Consider the following 12,173-nt stretch of genomic DNA (forward strand, 5'->3'; position numbering starts at 1 on the left):
GGGCAGAAGCAGGACTCAGGGAGCATGCGGGGAGGTTAGAGCCAGAAAATCCAGAGATTTATAGGGCCTCTGGGCTGCACAGTGTGAGACAAGGTCACAGCTTGTGTTGGGCACTAGCACAAAGAGGGGTCAAAGCCATGTTTGTCCTTCCTCAGTGGTGCTTGGTCCTTCAACCCTGCACTTCTGGATGCAGAGACAGAGTGAGCACACAGCTGAAGGGAGATCTCCATCCTTTCCTTCATACCTTAAACTCTGCTGTGCAGCCACTATGTCCGACCTGAAAGGGCAAAAGCAGCTTTCCTGAATACCTCCACAGAAAACCAAAGGCATTTTCAATGACTTCTTTTAGGTGTGCCAGGCACTCTTGTAGCCTGTCTGCATATAGCCCAGGGGACAATACAGCCCATGGGACAATACAGCCCATGAAAGAGCTCCCAGGAGACTGGCACCCTCAGTACTGATTCTGCAAAGGGTCATGCAAAGAAAGGATTCTGGTAAGTGATTTGACTCAATTTGACTCATCAGCCATATCTTTGTGGACAGGCTGGTGGTAGTCCTTGGTGGCTGAGCAACACAACCTTGGCAAGAACTGAGAAAAGTGTCTGCAAGTTCATGTTCCTAAGACAGGGAACATCGCCCTGTAAGCATCTCCCCCAGGAAAGCACATACATTGATGTGGGTCAAAAAGCCTGGCAAGTATCAGACCTGCAATTGCATGGAATGGCCAACCTCAACAAGGTTGGGAGCAAGACAACACTTGCTTTCAAATCAGGAACCCAGCGAGAAGCTGTGACCAAGAGCAATGGGCTCTGCAAGAGGGTCTGAAATAGCCCAGTGACTTCCAGTAAGGCAGAAACATATATATATATATATTTGTAATGAATGTTGTTTTATTATATTTTTTTGATTTAACGTGTTCTTCTGAGTAAACATTATGTTACAAAAGCTGGCAGGTTCCTGACTAACCGAATAATCTTGGTTTGCCCTATGGGAACAGGATGACAGATACTGAACTGAAGTGAGCCATCTTCAGAGAATTGCTGTGAAACACAGGCATCCTCAGCCCAAGTCCTGGCTTTAGAGGATGAGGAAGAGGGTTACCTAAAAGGAGAACAGGGATGGCTCCAAGCCTCCGTCCTAAGTGGGAAAGCAAACCCACTGGGAGACCAGGTAAGACTCTGTAGTGCAGCCAGCTCGGAGCTCACACCTGCAGCGCTCAGGTCCCCTCTCAAACAACGTGGTTTCACACGAGGTATCTGCAAAGCTGGGCCTAATCCTGCTCCCGAGATTCTTCATATTCGTTCATACACTGTTCGTTTGTGGAAGAAAACTTTCAGTTTGATGTCTACACATGGTTCTTGGAGGTACAGCTATGAAAACTACTATACACAAGTGGGGTGAATCAAAACCATTAGCTCTCTAGACTTTTCTCCCTATATCCCCTTTTTTTTAGCTGTTTTCCTTTGATCTCAGGCTCTGCTCCACATGCTCTCAACCCTTCTTTCCCATCTGAGGCTCTATACTCTACTTGCATTTACCAGCTCATTGTTATCTGTCATTATTCAGTCAATAGTTGGAAACTATTAAGTTTGTGACCTTATATTTATGTAGAAATCCAGTGACGCGAGCTGGGATCTGTATGATTACATGCATGCAATAGAATAAACTTCTTGAGCTTAGTTATGGTGAAAATCAATGGTGTAATACAGTGTGTGTTACTGAGCTTCTCACAGCCTCGCGTCTCCATAGGAAGTGCTTTTATCCAAATTTCACTACTGTGAAAAGGGGTACCAAAACACTGGGCCAGCATCAGAGATGCCTTGGGGATTTCGACCTGGCCTCATATGAGATCACCTGCAGCAGAGTAGGAAACTGAAGTACGGTCTCTCAAATCTTCTGTTAATACACCAGCTGCTGAAACAGCCCGGTTCCCCATCTGTCTGAGGCTTTGTGCTAGCGATGAGAACTGAATTAGAACAAAATGACCTGAAGGGGGCCTACAAGAAAGCTGGGGAGGGGCTATTTGCAAGGGCATGTAGCGATAGGACGAGGGGCAATGGTTTTCAACTAGAGCAGGGTAGGTTTAGATTAGACATTAGGAAGAAGTTCTTTACAATGAGAGTGGTGAAACACTGGAACAGGTTGCCCAGAGAGGTGGTGGAGGCCCCATCCCTGAAGACATTCAAGGCCAGGCTTGATGAGACTCTGAGCAACCTGATCTAGTTAAAGATGTCCCTGCTTACTGCAGGGGGGTTGGACTAGATGACCTTTAAATGTCCCTTCCAACCCAACACATTCTATGATTCTAAACGCGGAAGAAAAGCAGAGCTCCCAATATCTGAACCACTGATTTGGCTTCCTGTGTTTTTTCTTTCAAGGGGACCTAAGTTCCATTGTGAGTTGCTAGTGCTGGGGGCTATTGGGCTGCCAGTGACACAGGTAGGACTGAGCTTTGCATTCCTGGACATCACATAACATGAAGCTTAGTGACGATGAGTGCAAAGCCCTGCACTTGCTGCCTCCATCTTGCTCCCCTCTCCCTTCCGGCACCACTGCCGCTTGACCGGCTGTTTCCACTCTCCAGCTGGTTACAGTCTTTTATAAACATCATTTTGTGGAAGCTGATGTCACACAACTTCACATGAAGCCTTTGTATGTTTTCCAAGGCAGAATCCACTATTGCATCAAATATGTGCAGAGCTTAGTGCAATGACAGCCAAATCCATAAAGCCTTTAATGTGTTACCACAGTTTAAATAACTAATGGTGAATCATTACACACTTGTGACCCACTTCTAACAGTCATTATTCTTAATCTAAAATAGCAAAATCCACATTATCCACACATTTTCCCAATGATTTGTGACACCTGCTTCTTTGGCTAGACCTATAACATGATTTTTCATGCCAATTCTGAGCCTGTCCAGTTTAGTTCTACTTACAAAATCTAATTATCAGAAAATGACCTCAAACCAAACAATCTCAGTTTCTTAATTCCTGAGTTGCTCTTTAGTGTATGTAATTTATAAAATCTGTAATTCATACCTTACCCCACCAGTAGGATTGTGGAATGGGGATGTGGTCAAGGCGGGCCCCACGAATCCCAGCTCTTCTGTAAGCCTCAGACGTCAAATCAGGGAAATTTCTGTTCAGGTCCAAGTTCTGAGCTGTCTGTCGTCCAATGACCCATCCATTGTAACCAGCTCCCTAATTTGTAACATAGAAGCCAACCTCAGAATAATTCCCTGTATGAAAATATCACTTTGTAGAAATTGTTTGAAATGCCATTTTAATCAAGGGCAAGTTTTAAAAGAAGTAAACTGAAAAGGTCTATACTGTTAAAAAAACCACACTTATTAATAATTTTTTATGCCCATAAACACTAACGCACTCACTAGCATGCAGGAAGCATTTCACTCACCAGTGATGTGACTCATGAGAGGAACACAGCAGCTTCTTACTCGGCACAGAGCAGCATGCAGAGTGGGTTAGAGAAGGAGAAAAAGAAAGTACAGCTGCCGCTCCAAGACGGGAGGAGGCAGAATGCAATAACCCCAGACTCATACCACAGACTGAGCTCACCACACGAGCGACGCAGAAGAGGAAAGGTTTAATTTTCACGCTAATGGCGCTAGCGATAAAAGTGAGGTGAAAAGAAGAATATCAGGTAACATATAACAGAAGTTTTGCTTTCACAGGTCCCCTCAGGCACCAGCTGATCTCTGAAAATTGCCACCCATTATGAAAGCATGACAATACAGAAAATATTCACATTTTATTATACCTGCCCTTCTAAAAGAGGAAGAACCTCTATTACACAGTATTAAACCACATTTCCTTATAAAATAATTTGACAGTCATTACAGTGAGTCAGTGGGCATTTTGTTCTAGAACTGATTGCAGAGAGTGCTAAATGTGTGAAAAAGTAACACAGTCATTCCCGCGTCATCGCATGCAGGCAGCAAAAATGACAAACACGGCTCTGGTTTCCTCTTAGCTCTGTTTACATCATCCTTGGAAAGCAATCTACCACCAAACCAGCCTGGGATTCTGGCTGCCGGTTATTAACACTCCCTCCCATATGTAACACTCCCCTCCCAGTTTGTGCTTTCCCATGGGGAATTTTAGAAACATGAAGCCTTGAACTTTCCCTTATAAAAAGTCTTTTACCTCTTCTGCTGCCAGTTCATACCCATCAGGGTTGAGTGAAGGTAGGAGATGAATTCTGGTGTTATTAATCAAGGCCTGGACGCGAGGGTTCCCGAGGAGATACTCCGAACACAGATATTGTGCGAGGTATATGAGCAGTTCTTTCCCCACAACTTCGTTTCCATGCATATTGCCAATGTACTTAAATTCTGGCTTGACTGTGAAATATGAAGTAATGATGCTTTAATTTGATTATACCTAGAGGGCTTCCAAAAGCATAGTAACCCAAATAGCTTACTGATGAGTCAGAAAGTTTTATTTACACTCATTTAATGCACACAATCCTGTAAATAGCACACCAGTTCCAGGTGAATTTCCCTCCATTACAAGTCAGTCCAGCAGCAATTTAAATAGTGTGAAGTAAAGGGAGTCCATACTTTCAGGCTCCCAAACCATAAGAGGCAATCATTGCTCTAAGCTTTTGCTGGACTCATCATTAATTGTCAACAAAGAATGCTGCAAACAGAAATGTCAAGCCATGGTGGGGAAGGAACAAAATACACCCCTGGCACTCTTACTTACCTTGGGTGGCTTCAATGCCATCTATTGTCACAGATCCTAGAAACAGCCTGCAGATGTGTAATATATTACCCTTGTATTTGGAACAGAAATCAGGTCGTGCATAAAAAGTGGCTTTTAGGATAAATAGCCTTGGAATAAGACTATTAGAAACATACAACCTCATGATTCCCTGCGGTTATTCTCTCAACTTCCATCCTTCCTTAGAGACTAATGGAAAGTAGAAAATAGATGCACGTTGGAAACACCCTTTCCTGTCTATCCCTTCATCTTCATCTTTGATCCTGGCCAGCCTCGAGCACTATGCACTGGAGGAGGGCTGCTACAGCGCTACTATGCCAGCTGGCTCAGGCTGGCAAAATCTCCAGCTCTAGAGCTATTTCCACTCTCCTTTATGCTGTCCTGCGCAGCATGAAGCAACAGTTTTAGCAGGAAATGCTAAGTAACCTGTTAAACTACCATCTTTTATCATGGCATATCACAGTTATAATTTAAAAGCCTGATTCACAGGCTTTGTGTTTTCCTGGCAAATGGAGTATCAGCTTAAAAAGGCACCTGCAACTCCTTTTCTTTACACAAGAGAGAAAGGATGATAGGCCAGGAAATAGTAAAGTAGGTCTTTGCTCTATTAAAGATGCCTACCAGGATCTTGATCAAGTTTAAAGGCATCTCAAAATATCTCTACACCATGAAGGCAGCATGGCTGAGAGTAAATAAAGTTCACACCAGTCTTCTCTGCCTCCTCTGTAGCATAACCCACAGAAGACACAGTAGCTTGACCTGAGATGATAATCCCAATAAAGTATTAAGTCAGATGTAGTTCAGTTCTGCTACACTGCTGAGGCTGCTTTGATGCTGGAGCTAGTCGGATGAGTGGCAACCTGAGGCTCTTGGTATGCAGCAACAGCCATAGAAGTCCACCAGATCTAGTCAGGTATTATGTTTGAGCTGGGAGCTGGTAACTGGAAAATGATACCTAATACTCCCCAAGAAAATTATCTGCATTTTGAAGAATTTAGAACATTTAAAAATCTGGCCCTTGCTGTCTCAGTGATGGATCTACAAAATAGAGACCAGCACTAGCTCCCCTTTGCAGAAAAGTTGAGAGGACTCATATCCTGAAGGTATTCAGGTGCTATGATAACACAAATTCCTGGTATCATTCACCCGTTACAATGATAGATACTGTACTGACCTGAACCTCTGTTCAGGAGGATTGTTTTCTGTGCTGCATTGCCCTTTTTCAATGGCAATGTCCTTCTGCATCCGAGGCCTTCCCACAAGTTGTATGTATTTTAGGATGTGAAGAACGATGTTTAGACTAGGGACAGGCATTACTTGTAGGAAGCGCGTAGGGTTTAATGGTACAGTGGTAAATAAAAGGAGACTAAGGAAGTGGTAGATGATGGAGAGGGCAGGTCAGTAACAGAAAACTATTCCAACTTCTTCGTACGCTGGCCACAAATAAATAATAGCCATATCACTGCAGCCAAGTACATGGTCATACATCTAGGAACAAGAAATGTCAACTATGGTCATAAACTGAGGTCATAATATTAGGAAATTGCTACAGTGAATCCTCGGCTATTGCTGTAATTCAGGAACGAAAAGGAGGACAAATGTTTTTGAATCAATGCTTTTTACAGTTTAACCTGTTAAAAGGACCTGTTTTCATTTGGACAATCCAGAATTCCCTCAAGGAACCTGATCAACACTGATATCACTCACGCAGTTCATGGTGTCCAGGCTTGGTTGAAAACTCAATCACAAAAAGATCCTTCCCTTCAAAGCTGCGACCTATGCTGTACGTTGTTGCAATATGGGAGCATTTAGAGGCAGTCTTCTTCAACGTGCTCACCATTTGGGAATATGAATGGTGTTTGAACTGAATAAAAGTTGCTGGCAAGTCTGAAGGCAAATCTTCCTCAATGTCTACTTCTCCTGCAAAGAAAAATTACAGCACAGTGTTTAAACCACGGTGCTCAGAGGACTGTATGAATGCCTGTACTTTTCCACAAAATATCTTATTCAGTAAAATAAAATTATAGAAAATACAGCCACAATCAAAATCTCAAATCTATGTAGTATATCCTACACTAGTTATTATGGCATATTTTGTCTGCAAAACCATCCTAATGCATATGCACACTGACAAATATTTTGTGCAACCTCCAGTTATAATTTGGCCTTTGGCATGCTTAGCACATTTTATTCACAAAATGTACAGATTTTCGCCTTTGAATCTGGTGGATCAAACTACTTTTTTATGAGATTCAGCTGTCTTCAGCTATCTGGATCTTCTTCATCCAAAAAAATCCGTGACAATCACTAATGAGATTATTTTAATGAGCTGTTAAGCTTGTCAAGCAATCCTGAATTTATGAGTGCATTAAAGTTTCAGTTTTTAAATAAAATATTTCAAATATACAGACAGCTATCACACAGGGCAGGACTTATCTAAACGCACATTAGCAGTCCAAACATCTAGCTCTGAGCCGCCTGTCTTCATGCTCTTTGTATATAGGGGAGAGAAAGAGATGCCTCTTGTGCACGGTTTAATTAAGTGTTTAAAATAGGTGGAACAAAATGAATCACACCTTACAGGTGTCTATGAAGATGACAAGCTGAGATGACAAGCGGAGAGGTTTTGTGCCATAGACACGTCAAGCTGAGCGAGATGAGACCTTCCCATCTAGACGAGTAAGATGTGTCAGCAGAGCTTCCTTCCTTACCTCGCAGCTTTGCCAGCGGGTCAAAACATCCCTCTTCCTCCCCAGCGAAAAAGCGGTCGCAGTCTAAGAAGTAGGGCCAAGCCATGTCTATTGCATCAAAGGCAGGGAGGCAATTTTTTTTCAGGTTTTCACAGACATGCCTGCAGGGCTTTATAACTTTGTCCTTTTCGCACTGCGGGGCCAGCACCGAGCAGCCCAGGAGCCTCAGGTCCGGATTGCATTCTCCCTGGAGCAAGTTGTGCAGCACGCTGATGAGAATGTACTCGGAGCTGTACTCAATCACCTCTCGAGACTTCTGATCCAGAAAATTAGGATACATCGTTTGAGTATAGGCAACATCAGTACAAGAACTTAAGGCGATGTCTACGCATTTTGCTACGAAAAGGAGATGAACATATGAAAAATAACTTGCTTCACTGACACCCTGAATCGTTCAAAGACAACATAACAAATAACACATTCAATGAACTTTTGTTCACAGATAGATTGGAGACAGTTTGAAAGACATTTATACGAATTTGATGTCTAAAACCACTTATAGAAAGATGACGGAAAGCATGCTTGGTCTGGAGATTGACTGCAAGTAGATGTCATTCAAAACTCAAGCGGTATCTGACAATTTGAAGGGGTATCAGGGTTTATCTGATTGATAAGCACTGCTCCTAAAATAAGATTGATTTTGTTAATTCAATACCTGAACAGCAATGAAAGGGCAAATCCCTGGCCAGCAAACACTGGAGTACCTGGCCCACATGGGAATTGATTTAGCAAATAGCTTGGAAACCAGCAAAATTAATAAAGCCTGGTTTCCAAAAGAAAGGCTGTCTCATACTCAATTAAATCTCATCCGATTTAAATTAAGAATACAGTTTGAGCTTATTAAATACCAGAGAATCCATAAGAGAGAAAAATCCCCTGTTGAGGTGGGAATTTGCTCATGTCTAACGTGGGAAAAACTCAGATTCCTGAATAAAGTATATTTGTGATATCACTCTCACCCCTGTCCTTGTCTTTTAGTGTGGATTCACTGATAAGGTGTGAGATCACACAGATTTTTTCTTTAGTGGGGAAGGTATCAGTAAGATATCTCCTTTGCTTGGCCACGCATAATTTGTAAGACTTTAATACCTCTGAAATGCAGCCTCTCTGTGAAGTTTGACTGAAATCGCCCCAAGAGTTGAAAAGTTATTCTGGGACTTGGCTCACAGGCAAGCAGTCCCATAAATGTGCTTACACGTGTGTTCTCATAAACTTGATACACTTTAAGAAATCAGATTAAGAGGTTTTAGGAAGGAAAGATGTTGGTAATACCTTCCATCCACTCAGAGGTGAAAAGGAAGTAATAGAGAGACGTCTCATCATAAAATTACTGGCTATTGCATTAATGGGCCTCTGTTTAAGCCTCCTTCTCTTGCTAATGTCTCTGACTGGTTACAAATACCATTGTCACAGCAGCAAAATCCTACTTTGTATGAAAGAGATCATCTCTCCAGGAGATAGCACGAACATTAGAAAACTTGTCAGGAAATAATGAAGAAATACTTATGGTTTCGAGATTCTCCAAGGACAGCAAGCAAAGTCACATCATACCTTTCTGTACAGTTTGGCATTGACCTGAAAATAAAGAGAAATCTTTAAAATAAAGAGTATCTGTGGTACCTCCCTCATGTTAGGAATTGTCCAATCGGGTAGCCCCACCAAGGCTGCTGCAACTCTATGTCCTGAGGTCCAGCCATACCAGGGACAAGCATGTATTCCCAACAGGCACGTATTACATACATACACAAAGAAAAACCACAGTACAGGCAAACACAACCAGCACCAAAAGCGTCATCCCATTCCCCTTTCTGGCTAATCGGGATGAAAGACCACTGATGGAAAAGAAGTACAGGTGGACCCTTCCAGTAGCTCGGCTTAGATACACTGGAACACCAGTAGCTAGGCTCAGTTTACCCAGTATCTGTCCCTTGGATCCACTGATCTCCCAGTTACCTCATGCGCTGACACACATGCTGGTCTCTGTGGTAGTTGGCCCAGACTTAAGGTCTCAATGGTAGCCAAGCCCCAGACACAGCGGTCTTCCCAATAGCTGGCTTGGACCTCCTGGTTGCTCCAGTAGCAAAACTCTGAGGCCCTCCAGTCTCTTCAGTATCCAGCACAAGATCACAGCCGCTTAAATACCCAGCTCCCAAATCTTTTGTCCTGTCCACTGCTAGTCCAGTTTGGTGTTTGCTAGCGACTGCACACACTGACATACACTCACAAGGCACGTGCGCTCTGGTCCCTGCAGCTGCTACCCCCCAGAAACACAAACCCCTCTGACCCATGGTCTCACACCAGGTGCTGGCATATGGAGCCCACTACACCCCCATCCACACACACAAAAAAGAGAGACCCTCAGCCAGGCAAAGTGCTGGAGGTGGAGTTTAAGAAGAAGACAGAACAGACTGCAGTGATCAGGTGCAGGGCATGGACAGACAAACACACCAATCAGCTGGTCTTTGATCCTCTTTAAAATTGACTTGACAATGTATGTGAAGTGTGCTCGTATAAGAAAACAGGCCTATGTTTGAAAAAGACGTTGAGCTGACCAGCCCTGACAGCTTGACAATATTTCTAGGCATGCTTAAAAACTGTAAGTTAGGTGCCTAGGAAATTTCACTAATGAAAATGTAGGTCTTCAGTAATCTGGTTTAATCTAAAAGTCCATATGAGTCCTTCTATACATACCAAGATGCCTTATGGATCTTCTCCTAACAAATCTATTTGTCCCACATAATGCTGTGCATGTCTTTTTTCTAAAGCAATTAAGCCTTTGGTGGATATGAGGGGACATATTTCTTCCCCATCCTACCTCATCCCAACTCTAGCAACTGCATTTTATAATCCTTTTAATAACATCTTAAAACTAATTATTTCCCTCACCAACTACTCTCATGGGAAAGCTTTTCCAAAAGCTCGCTCCTCTAATGGCTAGAAATTGCCTTTTAATTTCCTGCCTAAAAGTATTCGTGGCCAGTTTATACCCATGTGGTGTTGTGCCAGCATTGTCCTTTAGCTTAAATAGCTTTCTGCGCTCCCTGGTGCATGCCTTCATCATGCACTTGCAGAGAGCAATCAGATCCCCTTAGCTTTCTATTTACTAAGTCAAATAAACGAAGCTGTCTTGATTTTGAAGGAATGTGGTTTGATGACCCAAAATTGCTCCTGTAGCCAATGATTCTATATTGCCCCTCTCTGATACTGGCAACGAAAGAAAAATATTGCTACTGAGGTATGGAGCTGTTTTCACCAGTGCCTCGTAGAAGCTAAGCCACTACGTGCAAGCTTTTTAAACACCAACAGGTCTGCTTTCCTTGTGATGTATTGGGGATCCAGCTATGTTGCTGTTTCTTTTAATTCTCACTGGGGTGACAGGCATCTAGCACCTTGCTCAGTGAATTAAGCATTTGTCTTCGTAAGACCAAATTCATTACCTTTTCTTTTTTTCCTGCTAAGGAAAGTTTAAACTTCTACTCCCGGCATATTTGTTTAAATGTAATCGTCTGCATATGTGTTGCTAATGAGTTGATCATGCTTTAGGCAAAGGAAAATCATTATAATGACAACAAAATTAACCCTGGAATTTTATCTTGGAGGGAGACATTTAACTGGAAATGAGTCTGGTTCTATATTATGAATTGTCATTGATCCACATTACCTCATAAAATAAATGAGGGATCAGAACTAGCAGAAATAGCCCATCTCCACCAGCAAATTCTGGTAAGCAGCAAACTGGAAAAAATGATTTCCATAAAGACTCCTTTCCTGGCTCGGTACATTATGCTAATAGCAATAAACAATACCTGGTTCATCAGCAGTGCCTTCCATTATAGGATTTCAGTGTTTCCCTTAGTCAGGCACAATCCCCTCAGCGAGTTAGTTATTAAGGTTAAGGCATTTCTAAAAAAGCCTCATCTGAGCCAGATACTGCATGTAGTTTTACATCTGGGAATAATCAAAGAATAGCATTTTGTATAATGCTATCTGGGAAAGAGAAAGGAGTGATCTCTTGTTAGTAAGAGCTCCAGCAATTAATCCTGCTGATAAAATTGGATGTCGCTACCTCCCGGAATCTGGATAGTCTTATATCCTAATGCCATCATACCCACAACAACTTCTGAGGCCTTGTACACAATTCTGGAGCCAGCCAAATGTTCCATACAGAGGGGAAAACTCGGTGTGGATGGGACTGGCTTGAGTCCAGCTACGTCCCAACGAGCAGATTGACACTATCGCTGGTCGTCACCCAGGGTCATTAGCAATGAATGCCCTTCATTACCTTGAAGGGCAGTAAAGAACTCTTTGACACTTTATTTCTCCTCAGCATAAAATGACTGTAGTGTAGCTATTATTTTACACTAGGAGGTTACATGTGCTGAGAGAAATTCTTCATTGGGTTCATTTGGGGAGTACGAATGGTCCTTCTGCAGCTGCCCGTGTTTCCTCAAAGGTAAGAGGCATTTCGCCTCTGCTGGCTCTGTGACCAAGCTACAAACGTCCTTTTTGTTTGTCTCTCTGACACGCACTGATCAAATAACGAAACTGAGACACACACAACCTTCCACAGACAGCTCTCACTCTGCAGGAGTGCTATAGCCATCCGTCCGCTTGATACGTGGCACAAGCCTATTCTCAATGGTGTCTCAGTATTCTGCTTATTCAGCTGGAGCCA

At 42.8% G+C, this 12,173-nt stretch overlaps 1 protein-coding gene across 2 annotated transcripts in view; it reads right to left on the bottom strand.

The window, feature by feature from the left end:
• Positions 1 to 12,173, bottom strand: part of CPZ (carboxypeptidase Z) — a 51,756-nt gene that overhangs the window by 15,316 nt on the left and 24,267 nt on the right. For both annotated transcript variants that reach the window (XM_074589027.1, XM_074589026.1), the window contains exons 2-6: positions 9,050 to 9,073; positions 7,460 to 7,834; positions 6,456 to 6,668; positions 4,170 to 4,366; positions 3,045 to 3,206 (exon numbers count right to left, since the gene is read on the bottom strand). In XM_074589027.1, the coding sequence (XP_074445128.1) occupies positions 3,045 to 3,206; positions 4,170 to 4,366; positions 6,456 to 6,668; positions 7,460 to 7,778 (891 nt within the window). In that variant the 5' untranslated portion in view covers positions 7,779 to 7,834; positions 9,050 to 9,073. The remainder of the gene's footprint in view (positions 1 to 3,044; positions 3,207 to 4,169; positions 4,367 to 6,455; positions 6,669 to 7,459; positions 7,835 to 9,049; positions 9,074 to 12,173) is intronic.

The sequence above is a fragment of the Larus michahellis genome, chromosome 5 (genome assembly GCF_964199755.1).
Source record: "Larus michahellis chromosome 5, bLarMic1.1, whole genome shotgun sequence".
NCBI lineage: Eukaryota > Metazoa > Chordata > Aves > Charadriiformes > Laridae > Larus > Larus michahellis.